The sequence below is a fragment of the Eucyclogobius newberryi genome, unplaced genomic scaffold (assembly GCF_026437365.1).
Source record: "Eucyclogobius newberryi isolate DKJ021-1_F unplaced genomic scaffold, fEucNew1.0.hap1 SCAF_8, whole genome shotgun sequence".
Lineage (NCBI taxonomy): Eukaryota > Metazoa > Chordata > Actinopteri > Gobiiformes > Gobiidae > Eucyclogobius > Eucyclogobius newberryi.
Window position 1 is genome coordinate 12,832,981 of NW_027316500.1, and position 17,153 is coordinate 12,850,133.

General features: G+C 41.7%; 2 protein-coding genes across 6 annotated transcripts; one reads left to right on the forward strand and one right to left on the reverse strand.

Annotated features, from left to right (window-relative positions):
• The first annotated feature begins 551 nt into the window (after positions 1-551).
• On the forward strand, positions 552-8,935 carry msh6 (mutS homolog 6 (E. coli)). Its single transcript, XM_072436947.1, has 10 exons — positions 552-925; positions 2,201-2,406; positions 2,483-2,658; positions 3,011-5,570; positions 6,342-6,628; positions 6,941-7,058; positions 7,136-7,225; positions 7,297-7,451; positions 8,377-8,576; positions 8,717-8,935. Exons 1-10 carry the CDS (start codon positions 660-662, stop codon positions 8,796-8,798), a joined length of 4,140 nt encoding a protein of 1,379 aa, XP_072293048.1. The 5' UTR covers positions 552-659; the 3' UTR covers positions 8,799-8,935.
• Positions 8,862-16,861, reverse strand: fbxo11a (F-box protein 11a). 5 transcript variants are annotated; one of them, XR_011925341.1, is made up of 22 exons: positions 16,518-16,861; positions 15,380-15,507; positions 15,220-15,301; positions 14,976-15,120; positions 14,772-14,901; positions 14,047-14,130; positions 13,830-13,962; positions 13,648-13,754; positions 13,435-13,546; positions 13,243-13,349; positions 12,972-13,109; positions 12,674-12,891; positions 12,413-12,593; positions 12,210-12,332; positions 12,024-12,109; positions 11,813-11,889; positions 11,594-11,737; positions 11,382-11,492; positions 11,186-11,293; positions 11,061-11,111; positions 10,819-10,917; positions 8,862-10,316 (listed from the first exon to the last, which is right to left on the reverse strand). XR_011925341.1 is itself a non-coding variant. In XM_072436952.1 (22 exons), exons 1-22 carry the CDS (start codon positions 16,606-16,608, stop codon positions 10,187-10,189), a joined length of 2,637 nt encoding a protein of 878 aa, XP_072293053.1. In that variant the 5' UTR covers positions 16,609-16,860; the 3' UTR covers positions 8,862-10,186. The 5 variants fall into 5 exon arrangements, 4 of the variants coding, with proteins under 4 accessions (XP_072293053.1, XP_072293051.1, XP_072293052.1 ...); XM_072436952.1 differs by having other exon boundaries at positions 11,003-11,111; positions 14,976-15,117; positions 15,380-15,504; positions 16,518-16,860; XM_072436950.1 differs by having other exon boundaries at positions 11,003-11,111; positions 15,380-15,504; positions 16,518-16,860.
• Positions 16,862-17,153: the final 292 nt, after the last annotated feature.

Consider the following 17,153-nt stretch of genomic DNA (forward strand, 5'->3'; position numbering starts at 1 on the left):
TCTGAACCAAATTGTAACTTGAAATAATAACACTAAATGATCAAATGAGACATAGTAGCCTAATAAAATAAATTATCCTCCCCCTGCACCTCAGAAGTACAAACAGTAAGGAAAAAGTACCCCACACAAATTTGGATGTGTATTTCTTGAACGATTATTGTGAAAGGCTTACATGCATGTGGATAGAAGAAAGAAACATATTAAACAACATATGCATTTAGAATGTGTGTTGTGTAATGTAAAAAATATTTTACAATTATGTTATAATCTCAGTAGGCTAAATGCTTACAGTGTAATTTAATAGGCCAACGTTGTGTTTTGCTGCACTCTACTGGCAGAAATCCAAATTACAATCACACGCTGACAATATCATCTGAGTTGAATCTGAAACGTTATGTAGCGTTGGTTTGGTTTGAATCAGAAATATAAACTAACAACAACATACATCAAAAATAAAATAAATTCCTTCATAATTTGTTACGTTTGTTAGTCACGCAATATCCGCATCTCAGTGAATAACTCTGTGATTGGTCACTTTTCCCCGCCCCTTTACGTACGCTGCGTGCGTTTCCCGCGAACTGTCCCCACGCCGTGGCTTAGTACCTGCTGGAGGCTAGGTGATGAAGATTTGCTAAACTTTGCAAGGAAAAAAACACGATATGTCAAAACAACAATCTCTTTTTAGCTTTTTCGGCAAGTCTCCGCCACCGGTCGCTGCCAAACCGAAGCCGGCTCCATCTCCTACCGAGGCCGACCTGCCGTGCTCCGTGGAGACGTCGAACTCTTCTCCCAAAGAGCAAGCGAAACAGACGCCCCAACAACCGACCCCGAAGAGCAACAAGCCGCAGTCTAAAAATGACGCGAAACATGCAAAAAGTGGATTCAACAAACTGTTTAAAGACAAAGCACCGCAGAAAAAAGACAGGTGAGTTTGGCGTCTGCTCTTGGGACTTCGACTTCTTGAGCTAATCTTATAAAACACTGAAACTCGGACCCACTGCACACCTTCCAACTCCCATCAAGAAATTAAACTACATTCTTCAAATGAACGCGTGAACTGGGCTCTGGTTGCGGTTTTATTAATCGTTACTTTGAAGATACACGTTGACTTTACGTTGTTGATAGGTGCTGTTTTTAAAGATGCATTAAATTTAACTAGTAGGGTTGTATAATTAAAGAAATTAATCTCGATTAATTGACTGCAGGGGGCATGACATGCAATAACAACTATGCACACAGAGAAGTACTAGTAAATGGTTAAAACCTGTAATAGAAATTATTTTTTGACTAATAAAATTTTTGAAAACAAAGACTCAATTGATAAGTTAATCAACGTTTATTTATAGAAGACAACAACAAAGAGAAGATCAAAGTGCTTTACAGAACTAAACACAGCAGACACATTGCATAATGAAATACTAAATAAAAGACTTGAAAATCATTCAAACGTGCAGACTGAAGGGGAAACTTCTCTTTAGGAGTAGCAATGGCAAAGGATCGATTACCCCACTGTGTGTATCAGGACCTGGGCAAAACAGTCTGGCTGGAGGAACATTGTGCTCTGCTGGGACGTGAAGGGTTAAACGTCTGATTAATACAGTGCAGCAAGGCCATGTTTTACTTTAAAAAACAAACATTAACATTTTAAACTCTATGCAGAGATGAACAGGGGGCCAGTGGAGGGAGGGAAATGATGGGAGTGATGTGGGTGTAACTGGAATATTGGTCAAGAGACAACCCCTTCTGCTCTAACTGAAAGCAGACTGTAAACTGCGGACAACAAGTGTGTTGCAGTAATCAATATCTGAACTGATAAAAGTATAGCTTTTTTATTTATTGACCGCACTAGAAATACACTAGTAGTTTCCGAGTTGATCCTCTCCATGTCAACAAGACGTTTAATTCACTTGCGTAGTTGCAGTGAGACTTTTACTATGAAACTTTTCTGGTAGCGTTTTTTCTATGGAGTTTTATTTCTTCACCTAGAATATGAAACAGAGTGGCATTAATCATGGATTCTCCAATTACAGTTGTATACAAAATAACCTTCAAATCATGCATTCTTGCTGAGAGCCTGATCGCCTCTCTCCACACTGTGGAGCTTTAAAACTGTTTTTAAATTTGTATTGCTTTTAAAATGATATAGTATGTAATGTGTCTGTCCACCCATCCAAACTCATTTTAATTCTCTCTTTTTCAGCAGCCCAAAGTTCTCATTTAATGCAGGCTCGCTGGTGTGGGCCAAAATGGAGGGTTACCCCTGGTGGCCTTGTATGGTAATACCACAGCCTTTAACGGGGCAGCAGATGAGAGGAAAAGGCAAGGACCAACGCGCACATGTTCATTTCTTTGATGACCCACCAACAAGAGGATGGGTCAACACAAAAAACATCCGAGCATACCAGGGTACCTCCTCAGCTTTTATGAATGATTTGATTTATTTTTTTGGATCAGACTCTAGAAAACATTTCTCTGTCTTTAGGGTCTGACAGCAGCGATGCCAAAATTGGAGGGGTTTTCTTCAGTAACAAGCCTGTCATTCGTCGTGCGATGGAGCTCGCTGATGCCGTCATGTTTGACACCGATGAAAAACGACTAAAGATGCCTGTTTGCACTGACCCCTCTGGTGACGAAGAGGAGGAGGAAGAGGACATGGAGGTAATAAATAGTATTTATTGTTAATGGATTCAAAACTTTATACAACATACACATTCTCTGGATTTCCAAGGGCCATTTTAATTTACTAAATTATCCTAAACATTGGAAGAAATTAATTAGAACAAAAGACGTCGTAAGGAGAAAGATATTTGTAATGGGAGTAAATAATATGATGATGCTGTTAAATTGCACATTAAATAAATTTCACAAAAAGGAACAATATTGGAATCAACTTTATAATTTACTTTTTAGTTGCTTGTGTTCTATAATTTATCTGAGCCACAGTTTGAGAACCACAAGTGTAGAAATTAGTATTCGTTTTAAATATAACTACCAATGTGTGTTTTAACAGCTTGACAAGTCATCCTTAACTGATGAAGATGACAGTTTTGAAGAGCAGAAGAGTGAGAAAGTGAAGTCGCCTGAAGTCGACCGTCGTTCTTCCAGAGCGTCGGTGAAAAACGAAAACCAGCCCAAACGCAGGCGTATCGTTGTGGCTTCAGACAGTGAGGGCTCTGAAGATGAATTCAAACCTGAGCATGCAGCCAGCAGCAGTGAGGATGACGAGGAAGAACCCGCCCTGTCCAGCGAAGAGGAACCAGAGCACTCAGCGTCCGAACCAGAGAGCCCAATAAAACCCATCAAACGCAAACGTCCAGCTGAGAAACCTGCCATTTCCAAACCCAAAAGGCCCAGTACCCCGATCACTGCTCCCAAACGGTCTCCAGCAGCGGTCATGGCAAATACCAAGTCCCGCCTCTCCGCTTTCTCTGCCCCGGACAGCTTCGAGAGCCAGGTGAATACTGGTCCAAGTGGCGGAGCAGCAGTTTGGGACCACGAGAAGTTGGAATGGCTACAGGATGGGCGCAGGAAAGACGGCAAAAGGCGTCGACAATCCGAGGAAAATTATGACCAATCCTCTCTCTACGTCCCGGACGACTTTTTAAACCGCCAGAGTCCAGGGATGCGGAAATGGTGGCAGCTCAAGGCCGACATGAACGATACAGTTATCTTCTACAAAGTGGGCAAGTTTTACGAGCTTTACCACATGGATGCCGTTGTAGGTGTCAATGAACTTGGGCTTACGTTCATGAAAGGCACGTGGGCACATTCAGGCTTTCCAGAAATAGGCTTTGGGAAATTTTCTGATGTGCTTGTTCAAAAAGGCTACAAGGTGGCGAGAGTGGAGCAGACGGAGACTCCAGACATGATGGAAGCACGCTGCAAGAGCATGCTTAAACCCACAAAATTTGACAAAGTGGTGAAAAGAGAGGTGTGTAGGATTATCACCAAGGGGACGCAGACTTACAGCATCCTGGATGGTGCTCCGGCAGAGAGCCAGAGCAAGTTTCTGTTAAGTTTGAAGGAAAAGGCTGAGGAGGAGAGCTCAGGCCGCTGCCGTACATATGGAGTGTGTTTTGTGGACACCTCTGTGGGTCAGTTCCACGTGGGACAGTTTGAGGATGACCGCCACTGCTCCCGTCTCCGCACCCTGATCGCCCACTATCCTCCCGCTGAGGTGCTCTTTGAAAAGGGGAATCCCTCTGTGGAGACGCGCAAAATCTTCAAAGCCTCTTTGTCAGCTGCTCTACAGGAAGGACTCAATGCTGGCAGTCAGTTTTGGGATGCTCAGAAAACTCTTAAAACCCTTTCGGAAGAAGATTATTTCAGCGAAAACGCTGACAAAGAAAAGAGCGGTAACAGCCTTCTCCCTCCTCTCCTCAAAAACATGACGTCAGAGAGTGATTCCTTGTGCCTTACGCCTAAAGATGGCTACGAGCTGGCACTTTCTGCCCTGGGTGGGAGCATTTTCTACTTGAAGAAGTGTCTAGTGGACCAGGAACTGCTGTCTATGGCCAACTTTGAAGAGTATGTCCCTGTAGATGTGGAGTTGGAGAAAGCATCCGGGGCCGAGAGCTTCTTCTCCCAAACACGACAGCGCATGGTTTTGGATGGAGTAACTCTTGCAAATTTGGAGATATTTCAAAATGGATCTGGTGGCACAGAGGGGACATTGCTGGAGATGTTGGATACATGTTCAACCCCATTTGGAAAAAGGCTTTTAAAACAGTGGTTATGTGCGCCCCTGTGTAACGCCAAGTCTATCCGGGACCGGCTGGACGCTGTAGAGGATCTTATGGGGGCTCAAGCCCAGGCCTCAGAAGTGTCGGAGCTGCTCAAAAAGCTTCCAGACTTAGAGCGACTTCTCAGTAAAATCCACAGCATCGGGACGCCTCTGAAGGGACAGGACCATCCCGACTCCAGGGCTGTCCTCTACGAAGAAGTAACCTACAGTAAACGCAAAATCGCAGACTTCCTCTCGGCGCTGGAAGGTTTTAAAACCATGCAAGAGATCATCGATGTCATGTCTGCTGTGTCAGGTGATTTCCGGTCCATGTTGCTTTGTCAAATCGTTGTATTGAAGAGCGAAAAGAACGGCATCTTTCCTGATCTCTCGGATGAGCTCAAACGCTGGGAGACGGCGTTCGACCACCAAAAAGCACGCACCACTGGAGTCATCACCCCAAAAGCTGGCTTCGACCCGGAGTTTGACCAAGCCCTAACTGGCATCAAAAACTGCGAGCGAGATCTGCAAGATTATTTAGACAGGCAGAAGAAGAGGCTCGGCTGTAAAAATATGTCCTACTGGGGAACGAGCAAAAACCGCTTTCAGATGGAGGTCCCGGACAGCGTTGCAGAGCGGAACATCCCAGAGGAGTACGAGGTAAAGTCCACGAAGAAAGGCTGGAAACGCTACGTGACAAAGCAGTCGGAGAGGTTGTTTTCTGAGCTGCAGGGTTTTGAGGAAAAGCGAGACGCCGCACTCAAAGACTGCATGAGACGGCTCTTCTACAACTTTGACAAAAACTACAAAGACTGGAAGACCGCTGTGGAGTGCATAGCTGTGCTTGGTAAATGCTTTTTATTGGAGTTTATTGCAGAGCAGTGACTGTAACAAATGTGTTTTCCCCCCATCAGTCAGGAATAGATTACGCCGCTACAAACAAACAAATTTGCACTGCAGGTGTCAGCTCTGTATTCATTTCCTGCAGATGTTTCACATTCAGTTCTACAATGTATTTATTTAGTTCTTATGAAGATGAGCATAGAGAATGTTATTGCTACATGGATCTAAAACTATTACAGTTCTGCCCTCGGTAGTACTCTATTGTATAATGCACAAAAGGGGAGGAGGATCATTTCAGTCTTGATTGTCTTTTAAAATATATATATATAGGTATAATTTTATAATACACTTTAATTAGCCTTAATAAATCATGAACAAAGACTTAATTCATGATGAACAAATAGTTTTTAAGAATGATCCAGGCTTAGTAACTACTTATGATTAGAGTATTATAGTATTGGATAGAGAGGATATAAAGTTATGATTAGAGTATTAATTATGTTGTTGCTAAGCCTGAATCATTCTAACTCTGTATCATGAATGACTTAATTGTTCATGCTTTATTAAGGCTATTAAAAGTGTAATTAAGTTATAATTTTGAATGATATGCTGTTTTGTTTTAGTAGTCATTAGGTTTTATGGCAAAACACTGAATGAACTGATTAGCGTTGTAACATCAAATACAGTCTTGAAAAAAAAAAAAAGCAGGTTCAACATGGCATTTGGAAGGTTGATTTGTGTTTTATAATGGCTTCTCTTCTCTCCGCGTTCACAGATGTGCTTTTAGCCCTGTCGCGCTATAGTCAGGGCGGAGACGGGCCAATGGCGAGGCCCGAGTTGATGCTTCCTGAACACGACGAGAAGTCTGCTGCTCCCTTCATTGATCTGCTGGGGTCTCGTCACCCCTGTGTCACGAAGACATTTTTTGGAGACGACTTCATCCCCAACGACATCCACGTGGGCTGTCCCGGGAGCAGTGAGGCCGACGAAGAGAAGAGCCCCGCCTCCTGTGTCCTGGTCACTGGGCCCAACATGGGAGGCAAGTCCACGCTCATGAGACAGGTGGGTCACTTTTTGATGCCAAAACACTGACGCAACTACAAAGTACTTTTGGAATATATCTAAAGACTAATTATGATTGTGAAGAATGTGTTTTAGAAGAAAGATTAAATTCACATCACACATTTTAAACATATGATTTGATTATAACATGCTTAACTAATACAATAGTTATCCCATGTATTTTAGAACATGCATATAGAAGTCTAAACTACACGATGGCAGGTTTGTACATTAAAATGTCCTTAAATCTGCATAGGTTCTAATTTTAGTCATATGACTTAAGAACTTGTAAACTTGTTATTTGTTGTTTAGTGTGGACTCGTGATCATCCTCGCTCAGATGGGCTGCTATGTTCCTGCTGAGAGCCTCTGCTTCACTCCAGTTGACAGAGTCTTCACTCGCCTCGGGGCTTCAGATCGAATAATGGCCGGTATGGAAAATTAGATCTGTGAAAACTCCACTGATGTTGCTCTTCATTTGCAGAGATTTTAAAGTCCTTGTTTCCAGGTGAGAGCACTTTCTTCGTGGAGCTCAGTGAGACGGCCAGTATCCTGCACCACGCCACAAAACACTCACTCGTGCTTCTGGATGAACTTGGTAAGATTTGGTTTCCAGATGCTTTGTTTAGTGTCTAATACTGTGTGTAACTTTCTGTTCGGCCTCTGTAGGAAGAGGCACGGCGACGTACGACGGAACAGCCATTGCCTGTGCAGTGGTGAAGGAACTGGCTGAGAAGATCTGCTGTCGGACCCTGTTCTCCACTCATTACCACTCACTGGTCGAGGACTACGCCAACAACCCCGCGGTCCGCCTGGGACACATGGTGAGGAGCTCTCTGACAGCGTTTGAATGTTGTCCGACTTATAGCTTTTAATGTAAAGACTAAACAAACATATATGATCAAGCCTTATCAATACAGCAGGCAATTTAGGACATTTTATTTATTAATATATGAATAATATTGGGATTGTCTTTATGACAGTAGTTTATGTGCCTCTTCAGTTGCAATTTCTGAAATAATTCATGGTCCATTTTGGGTATATTGATAAGCAAATCTCCAGGAACTTGGTTGTACTTGACAGCCATTTAGGCCCCTTTCCCTCATCCCACAATGTCCCCCTTTTTCATGGCTGCTAGGTAGATCGTATTGACCTTATTCCGCCCTCTTTTCCCACGTGATCACTTCTGTTGTACAGTAATCGCACGCAGTGGGAATTCCATTGGTTTAAATAGAGAACAAGGGAAAAGTCTTGCTGCTAAAATATCCTATAAAGTAAATTGATTTGTGTAAAATATCCAACATTTATGTGACCAATAAGTCAACATTGCACCAAATCTCTGGACGGCCCAAAAACGGCTTTTTTGTCGGTGTAGAAGTTTTCTCTCGAGGTCGGGAGCCCTATGTTAACTAATACAACCAGAAGGATTGCGTCGTATGACGGCGCCCAGACCGGCTTCTGGAATAATGTGGATACAATTGTGATATTCGCATAAAAGTAAAAAAAAATAAAAAAATCTGGGTTATAAAAACTCATTGTTTTAGGGCTAAACATTGAAAATCCTTAGATTTTATAGCTGTCTTATAAGCCTAAATTTATCATGTCCGTCCGCTTTTACTTTTATTTGAGATGGTACCAGTAACACTAGTAAGTTCGTGCTTTGAATTACCTTTTTTAAAAATGGACCTTGATCTACATTTTCTGATATTTTGTGCAGCCATTATAATTCAGTTGTGTTGTTGCTTTCAGGCCTGCATGGTGGAGAATGAATGTGAAGATCCAAGTCAAGAAACCATTACGTTCCTGTACAAGTTCATCACAGGGTCCTGTCCAAAGAGTTACGGTTTTAATGCCGCTCGCCTCGCCAACCTGCCCGAGGAGGTGATCCAGAGCGGGCACAAGAAGGCCAGAGAGTTCGAGAGGAGCACCATCAGCCTCAGACTCTTCAAGTATGTGCGACTAAGCTCACCAGTTATGTAATGTGTACTTTGTGGTGGCAGGTGGTCATATTTTAACTTGAACATCTAAAATTCATGGTTTGATCAGTGCATTGCTCTGGGCAATCTTAACATTTGTTCTTGTTTTACAGGAAAGTCTGCCAGTTGGCAGAGGATGACACTCTGGACAGGACCCACTTCACAGCTATTGTTCAAATGATTCACACACTGTAGATCGAAGAAAAATAATCAACTATTCAAAATGTTTGTTCCACTTCAGAAAAAAACACTACTGTATTGAGCTAATAAAGTTTATTTTTAAAAAATGACAATGTTTCATCTAGGAAATTAAACCCTTTTAATTCACACTAGCGCCTACATAACGGTTATTGAATACTTCACAATATATTAAGTCTAGATGTTATGATACATGCATACATTTCAGTCTGAGAACCCACAATCACCAGTACACATGGATGGGGAGGGATAATGAAACCATATAGGGCTGTATATAGACACTTGTCTCAGCTTCAGTCGAGTCAAAGCCTCACTTCTCCAGCAATGTTGGCCATAGAGAACACAAACTAGTGATGCTTTCACAAGACTTGTCCCCACAACAAAATACCCACGTTCCATAAATAACCCGGCTATAAAAAGATGTGTAATTCACTTGAGGACTCAAGGACTTGTTATATCAAAATACAATATACAGTTATAAAAGGCAAAAGATAAAAACATTATTTGGTGATGAGCAGCTTGACATTTGAAAATGTCTTAACACTTGGCAAGCGGCTACAACACAAGCTACCTCCTAAAATAAAAAAATAAATATAGGCCCTTAAAAGAAAATTATGCATAGAATAAGTTCAAACCCATATTTGTAACAACAAATGTGACCAATGCATTTGTGGGCAAGTCTGGTGAAAGCAGTTTAGAATCCGCACGTTACTGTATTGCAAATGTAGTCAACATGGCTGGAAAAAATGTTTAGTGTTTTCCTCTTTTTCTGGTCTCTTTCACAGAAAGAAGTTAGATACTGCGACATGAGTATAATTACAGCAATTCTAGGATATAATAACCAAAAAATTAAACATTTAATAAAATAAAGACATTCAAGTACAGTAAGATTTTTGCATGAAAATACAAAACTACACAAAGCAATAAAATCAAATCTCTGTTTTCTTGAGGAAAAAAAGCTGAAGTGCTATGTCATTTTCCCGGTCATGGATTGGGAGCATGGCGCAGCTCACATTGGAAGCATTGCTAAACCAGGGCCGCTGCTCCGTGAGACTTCCTGCCTGTCCGCACAGGGCCTGTACATCACTGCGGTCTCCATCCACCTCTTTAAGACGGATGAATCGTGGTGTTTTTTCACTTTCTAGACCCTTTGAACACTCCCAGACCCTGAGTCAGCGGTCCTGTCCTCCATCGTCATCTTTTTTTAATCGAATAATTGAAGAAAAAAAAAGCGAGGCATCTATTATCAGTTTTTTTTTTCCCTTTAAGCATGTCATTTGAGAGTCTTGAGTATTCTTTGCCAAAGTGAATGCGTTTTAAAGTTTCCTCGTGCCACTGCAGAAGGTAAAGTGTCTCGGAGCACGTACTGCCGATGGGCCTGGAGCTCAGTTGTGCTGCAGTGTATTGGACTCTATAGGAGGAGCTGAGTCATAGAGAGTGTCCGTGTCATGAGTGGGCTCCCCGGCTAACGTGCAAGGATTTGACAATGTCCCGGCACCACAGTCACAGAAGAATCTGCAGCAGAAATGAGACACACCAGTTACAGATTGTACAGTATGTCGGATTCTAACCACAACTAAACATTATGTATGACTTTGGTTTCCTTTTGTTCAACAGTTTTTAAATATTGCCTTCACAGGGTCTTTATTAAAAGCCACAGTATCCAATTTTCAAACAAAAAACTGCTTTTACAATAAACCACATGAAAGTATATATTACTCATCCTTAAGTTGTCAGAATTGAAGACCTAGTTTTCTATGAATGTTGGTATTTTTTTGTAGTTAATAGTATTTGCAAACAAATTGCAAAAATAAACACAGTTGTAATATTTGAGAATTGGCATTTGTGAGCTAATTTCCGTAGTAGATGAAAAATTGTCCGAATTTCACTACATTTTGTAGTAACTGCATACTATGCGTTTTTACCTAACTGCAGCCATGAAAGGAACTTAAATATTTCATCATCCAAATACATACTAACAAATAAGCAATATCAGAATGAAGGTGAAATGACTGACCTATCATGTCTGATGAACTCCACGTCGTGTCCTTGATGACACTTCTTGATGCAGTTCACACAGATGGCGTTGCGGTCTGTGGTGTTACAGGTGTGACACCTTTGGAAAGACCAGACACAAGATCAAACACGGGACACAGACGCAGTTCAGTGGTCATTATTCTGGAGATTATCTGGCGCTGTACCTGTAAAAATCGTGCATTGGGTAGCTGGTGTAGCTTGAAATTTTGTAGAGGCACTGACCTCTGCTAACAGCCTTCTCAATGGCATCTTGATTGTTCAATATTTTGTTATCTAAGGGGAACAAAAAAATTTGAATTAAAATAATGAAATGAACCCGATTAAAATGTGTTAATCATTGTATGTACCTTTCATTGTAACATTGACACCAGATGCAAGAAACAACCCTCCAAATCGATTGTTGAAGATCTGATTGCCCTCTAGAGTAGCCGTGGCGTGATTGGTGATCTCAATACCTAAAAGATGATAAAAATCCGTGTAATAATTAGAGACAATGTGTTCAGAAATACAACATGATTATCAAAAATGCAGCACAGTACTCACCTGCTGCAAAGCCATCAAATATTCTGTTTTTGCGCAGAACTGGGTGGCTGTTGGTGCTAATGAGGACTCCAGCTTGAGCATTTCGGAAGATGTCGTTTTCTTCTAACAAGCCTGAAATAACAGTGAGAAACACACTTTTAATGCCAGTACCGTACCTGTAAGCCAAAGATCTCAACACCTACATAAAAAGGTGATTATCATCATCATCTTACCTCTTCCTCCATTAAAGATGCAGATTCCTCCATCTCTGCCGTCGTGAATCTTGTTCCTCCTCAGAGTTGGGTTGCTGTCCGTCTTGATCCAGACTCCGGCCATAGCGTTGTCAAAGATCTCATTGTCCTCAATAAAACCCAAGCCTGGGAAACAGTCATAATTAATTGTTGAGAAAGACACACCCAATCACAATCCAAAAGAATACAACTTTCACTTACCAGAGTTATAAACCAAAATGCCACCATTTTGACCTCCCCAGATCTTGTTGCGCCGGATTTTGGGATTGCTACCGGTTCTGAAATAAAAGATGCACAATGAGAACAGCTTGATGAGGACTCGTTTTCTGTTTACAAGGACAAATGTGTGCAAATGACATTATGGCGGTCAATTCAAGGGAAAATGTCATTCGTTTATTGATCTTCCACAAACCTAATTTGAACCCCGGAGTACATGTGATTGTAGATGTCATTGTCTTCTAGTACACCATGGCCATTGTCATAGAAGTAGACCCCAACCTAAAATGGAATACATAAAGTATAATAAATATGGGAAGAGGAAAAAGGAAGAGTGCTCAAATGCTCCTGAAGTTGTCACCAGACACGTGTTCTGTCTCACCTGCTTTCCACTGTGTATCCTGTTCCTCCTGAGCACTGGCGTACTGCCCGTCGTCACCCACACTCCCGCCAGAGTGTTACTGTACACTTCGTTCTCCTCGATGACACCTTGTCCTTTTTCATGCTGCATCAAACATAAACACTTCAGTAATGTGCATTGTGATATCTGAAGTTTTATTCAAACAAACAGACTGAAGTATTTACCACATAGATGCCTCCATGCTGCCCATCGTGGATCTTGTTGTGTCTAACAATAGGACAGCTGTTGGTCCTGATCTGAATTCCTGCCAAAGCATTACCATAGATATCGTTTCCTTCTATGAGGCCTCGACCATCGCCAAAAATGTAAACTCCACCTTGGTTACCATTAAAAATGGCATTACCCCTGCAACGGAACAAAATGCACTTAGTTACATCAAAACACATAAAAGTAAGTACGTTTTTCAACAAGATCTTGAAACTTACCTTATTGTGGGGTCACTGTTTGAGGTGATCCAAACTCCAGCAAAATTATTTGCATAGATCTTGTTCTCTATGAACTGGCCCCGGCCTTTTTCATGGACGTAAATGCCCCCAGTTTGACCGTGATGTATCTCACAGCGGACCACTGTGGGGTTTGCATACGCCTTCACCTCAAAACCTGCTATACGATTCCTATGGATGTTACAGCTTTCAAAGTAGCCCTAAAAAAGACAAACATCACTATTAAATATGTCCAACATTTAAATACTTGTATCACAGAGACAACAAATTATTATTTTACCATTCCGTGGTCAAAAGTGAAAACGCCCACGTCTCGGCCGTGGTGAATGTGATTACGTCTGATTATTGGATTGCCGTGATTTTTCACCCAGATGCCAGCCAGGGCGTTATTTGAGATCTCGTTGTCTTCATATATTCCCTGAAAAATCAATGGCAAATGTTTTGTTTGTAAATGGGGTTTTGGTACTGAAACCTAATATTCTATGATTAAAAGAGGCTAGTAAAAGTATGTTTCTAAAAATTCCAAAATGTTAGGCATGGCATAAAGTTACCTGTGCATGGTCAGTGATGTAGAGGCCCACATTTTCACAGTCACTGATGTTGCAGTGCCTGATCGTGGGACAAGCGCCTTGGCCACTCACACAGACGGCAGAACCCACTTAAAGGAGCAACACCAGCATTATTTACTTCAATCCAACCATCTCCAAAAGTACAGCAAGTGAAGTAAAAGGCCGAAGAGTTACCTGTGCACGTGCTGCGTATGATACAGTGATCAATAATAGGACTGCAGTTGACTGTAATCTCTAAGCAATGGTGTGCATTGTGGTGCTGGGCAGATTTGTCATCAGGGTTGAACTGCAATGGACACAAGACAATTATAAACAGTACAATAAATAAATAAAATAAAATTAATTGATTGATTCAAATCCAGGTAATGGGGGCTAAAAAGGTCTTACCCTTATGGTCATGTATCCGACATAAGCATCCTCAGAGCCTTCCATAAAAACAAAAGTAGAATCTCTGGTGTTTTCAATTATGACTTTTTCCGCCACTTTTCCTGGAGCTGTAATAACACAAACGTTAGATACCCAGTTTAAAACCCATGAAGTCAGTAATGAATAGGTCCAATGAAGCCCACCAGCTCCTATCATTGTGATTGGTGACTCAATGTAGATCCACTCGTCTGTGTAAATGCCAGAGTGGACGAATATCAAGCCGTCAAAGTGAGGCTCCTGACCTCCTCCCAGAGCGTCCTCGATGGTGTCATAGTACTGGAAAGGCAGAGCAAGATTTAATTTAATTTTGCTTAAATTTAACCAGCTAAATTCAATTCAATCTACAAGCATTTCACTTACAAACATGTTCTCTCTGCCTTTGTATCTGGCGGGATTACTGTAGAAATGTTCTGCAAAGCCTGGCTTCACATGAGCTCCTTTATACTGCAAGTAGACAATACACAGTCCACATTCAAAATAAGCAACACTTAAATTAACTCTCAACGTCAATATTAACATTCCAACATTTGTCACCTTGCCAAGGACGCAATATGAAAATAAAACCTCAAATTAAATTCCATTCATCCAAAATCAAATTCAATTCCATCACGATTATCCTAATTTTGTATTTCCCTTAAGAACTAACTCATCGCGATTCACATTGATTATTTAATTTGCCTGTCACATACATCGAGAAGGTCAAGAGGCTGACCAATTCCAATGCACCAGTAGACTTTCCTAGGAGCCATAATAACAAGCACCTTAGTGCTGCATTACCTCGTTTTCAAACCAATAAAAGGAGGGAAATGTCTAACCTGGTTCCTAGCCCTCAAAAACCTTTTAGCACATTGTTAGTATTGACAGATGCATTTTCAGACAGATTAGCAGCTTTAGAACAGCAAAGTGAAGAATGAGAAGACCGCCAACACTCAGTCAATCATAGCAACACTTTGTTCAAGGTTTGCAATTGATAAAATATTTAATTAATAGATGTCACAAAGTACTGCTTTTACAATGTACACTAGGGAGGTGAATTTTAATCAATCACAATATTATCTTAAAGTTACTCAGTTACAGTTACTCACCAACTGCTGAAAGCTCTCCTTCCATGGGTTTGTCTGCTCATACTCTTCGGGGTTAATTTGGTAAAACTTCCCCGCCTCTGGATGCATCATGGGCCGTGTGTATTCAAAGACTTCCATGTATAGCCTTTTCCTAATGTAAGACAGCAACACAGCTTTAGAATATGTTTTTTGTAAACAATATATCTGTTAATGTAGAAAAATTACCAGAGAATAGGGTCGTTGGCAAGTTCGCTGAATCTTTTGCAGACACATGCTGCACGACACAAGTCTTGTTCCAAAAGGTAAGAAAAGATCTTTAGTACCACCTCGTCTGGAAGCTTCTCTTGTAAATATTGCTCTGCTGGAGCTGCTGGAGAATGGGGGAAATAACATCAGTGTAGGAACTACCAATGAAGCCAATGACAGCAGTAGCCCAATCTTCTTTGTTTTTACCAATACCGGTAAATACCTGGAAGGTCTTGACATTTTCCTGACACTCGAGGGCGCTTAGGTCGATGTCCAAAATTTTCTGTTGTTGACGTTGAGGCACCCTGAACAAAAAGAACGTCAAAACCACCACTGCTTTTTGTCAGAACTATGCAGATTTATTACACCTCCTGACAACACACCTCCATGTTTGTCTTTGCTGGACACACTGTTCTCTTGGGCAGAGACTTCCTTCTAAGCTGGTATGGACTGTTTTGAGCTCCTGGACCGGATTCTTCTGCAACCATATCTGCAGGCTCGTCCTCATCTGCTACAGGTAGAAGAGACTCACATTCAATATAAAGCTCCAGGCTACACATGAATGCTTTCAAATCAGGTGCGCTCGCTCAGCAGACAAAATAAAGTTTGTGTTGTGTAATCCTGTATGTTGCTGAAGTTTGCTTTACAGTGTCGTCCTGTGTTGAGCAATAAACCCTAGTACCAATAGGTGAAATGCATTAAGTCTTGTTTATTGCTGAACACCCAATGTAAATTATTCTGTGAACTAATTTGACTCAACAAAAAATTGAAAATATAATTGTCTTGCGTCAGCCTGTCAGTAATTAATCAAGTAATCAAGCTTCTTCAGAAATCTGCAATAGTACTTTGCATACATCCAAAACGAAAGCTTTATCCAGGCTGGTACTGTATGCACTAACAATACAATAACATCGTCTATTGTCAGTCTCTATCAAGAAACGTAAAACCTGCAATTCAAATGAGAGCAAAACATCACGCAATTGCAATTTACTATGGCAGAGATGAAAGTGAGCAGCTTAAACGTGGCGCACAAATAAAAACAATAAACGCGGTGGCTTTCAGAGACGTCAGGAAACATATGGCTATCAAACATGCTAATAATAACAGCTAACAGTGGCTAAGCTAAGAGCCGTACTACGACAAACCACTTTGTGTTTCCTTCTCGGCATTTTAACGAGCTACGCCAAAGCTCAGCTGTTTTTTTAATCTTTTATACACACCCTACACGGTCAGAAAGCAATATTCTTTTCAAGAAACAGACAAACAAGATACAGAAAACGCGATGCCTGGGCAAAAATTAAGCAAAACAAAGCGCGGCCTCCATATTGGCTCCAAACACAAAAGCCTTGGTGTTTCCTGAGCGCACAGCCGCAGCTCGGAGACCAACGTGAGCCGCCCACTGTTTTCAAACGGCGACAATGGCTGACACACACTGCGTTTCACCAGAGAAAAGCCTTCGTGTATGCCGAGTTAAGACATTGCTTGACAAATCCGTGCAAATAGAAGCGGAGGGCACGTCACCTCTGTCCTGCGGGTTCCTCTCCTGCACCGGGCGCGGCCTCGACACTCGCCTGGGTCTTCTGCTAACGCTGCTCGCTCTGACGGAGTTCATTTGGGTGTTGGTGATCTGGAGGAAAAGTCGAAGCCTTCACAGCAGAAGAGGCGACGCGGGGTTCATCGTCTATGTCTTTTTCTGCAGCATTGTACGATTCTCCGTTTTGCACCGCGACTCCCGAAAAAAACGTCTCGCGGTGTGTTATTCCCGTTGCCTCGCAGTGGTCTTTCGTCTCTAGCCCCGTCTGTGTGGAGCAGGAGGAGCCATAACAGCAGCGGCACAGTCCTGCCTCACATCACATCACATGGAGGAGCATTGCGTCATGGCGCACCGACGCACCACAGCGGCGGTCTATTCAACTCAGGCTGCTCCAGCGCCGTAAATCATCCAGAGATGATTTATTGCAACCAACTTCCTCATCTGCATTTAATTTGGTGAGTGGTAGGGCACCATCCGTGACCATGTGATAATCATACTGAGACAAGTACGTTTTTAGGGATAAAATGTTAACAATGTTATATTTATCTACGTTTCATCTATATGAATTACTGTATAGGCTTCACCAAACAACCTAAATACTATAGGCTAAGTATCCATGCCAA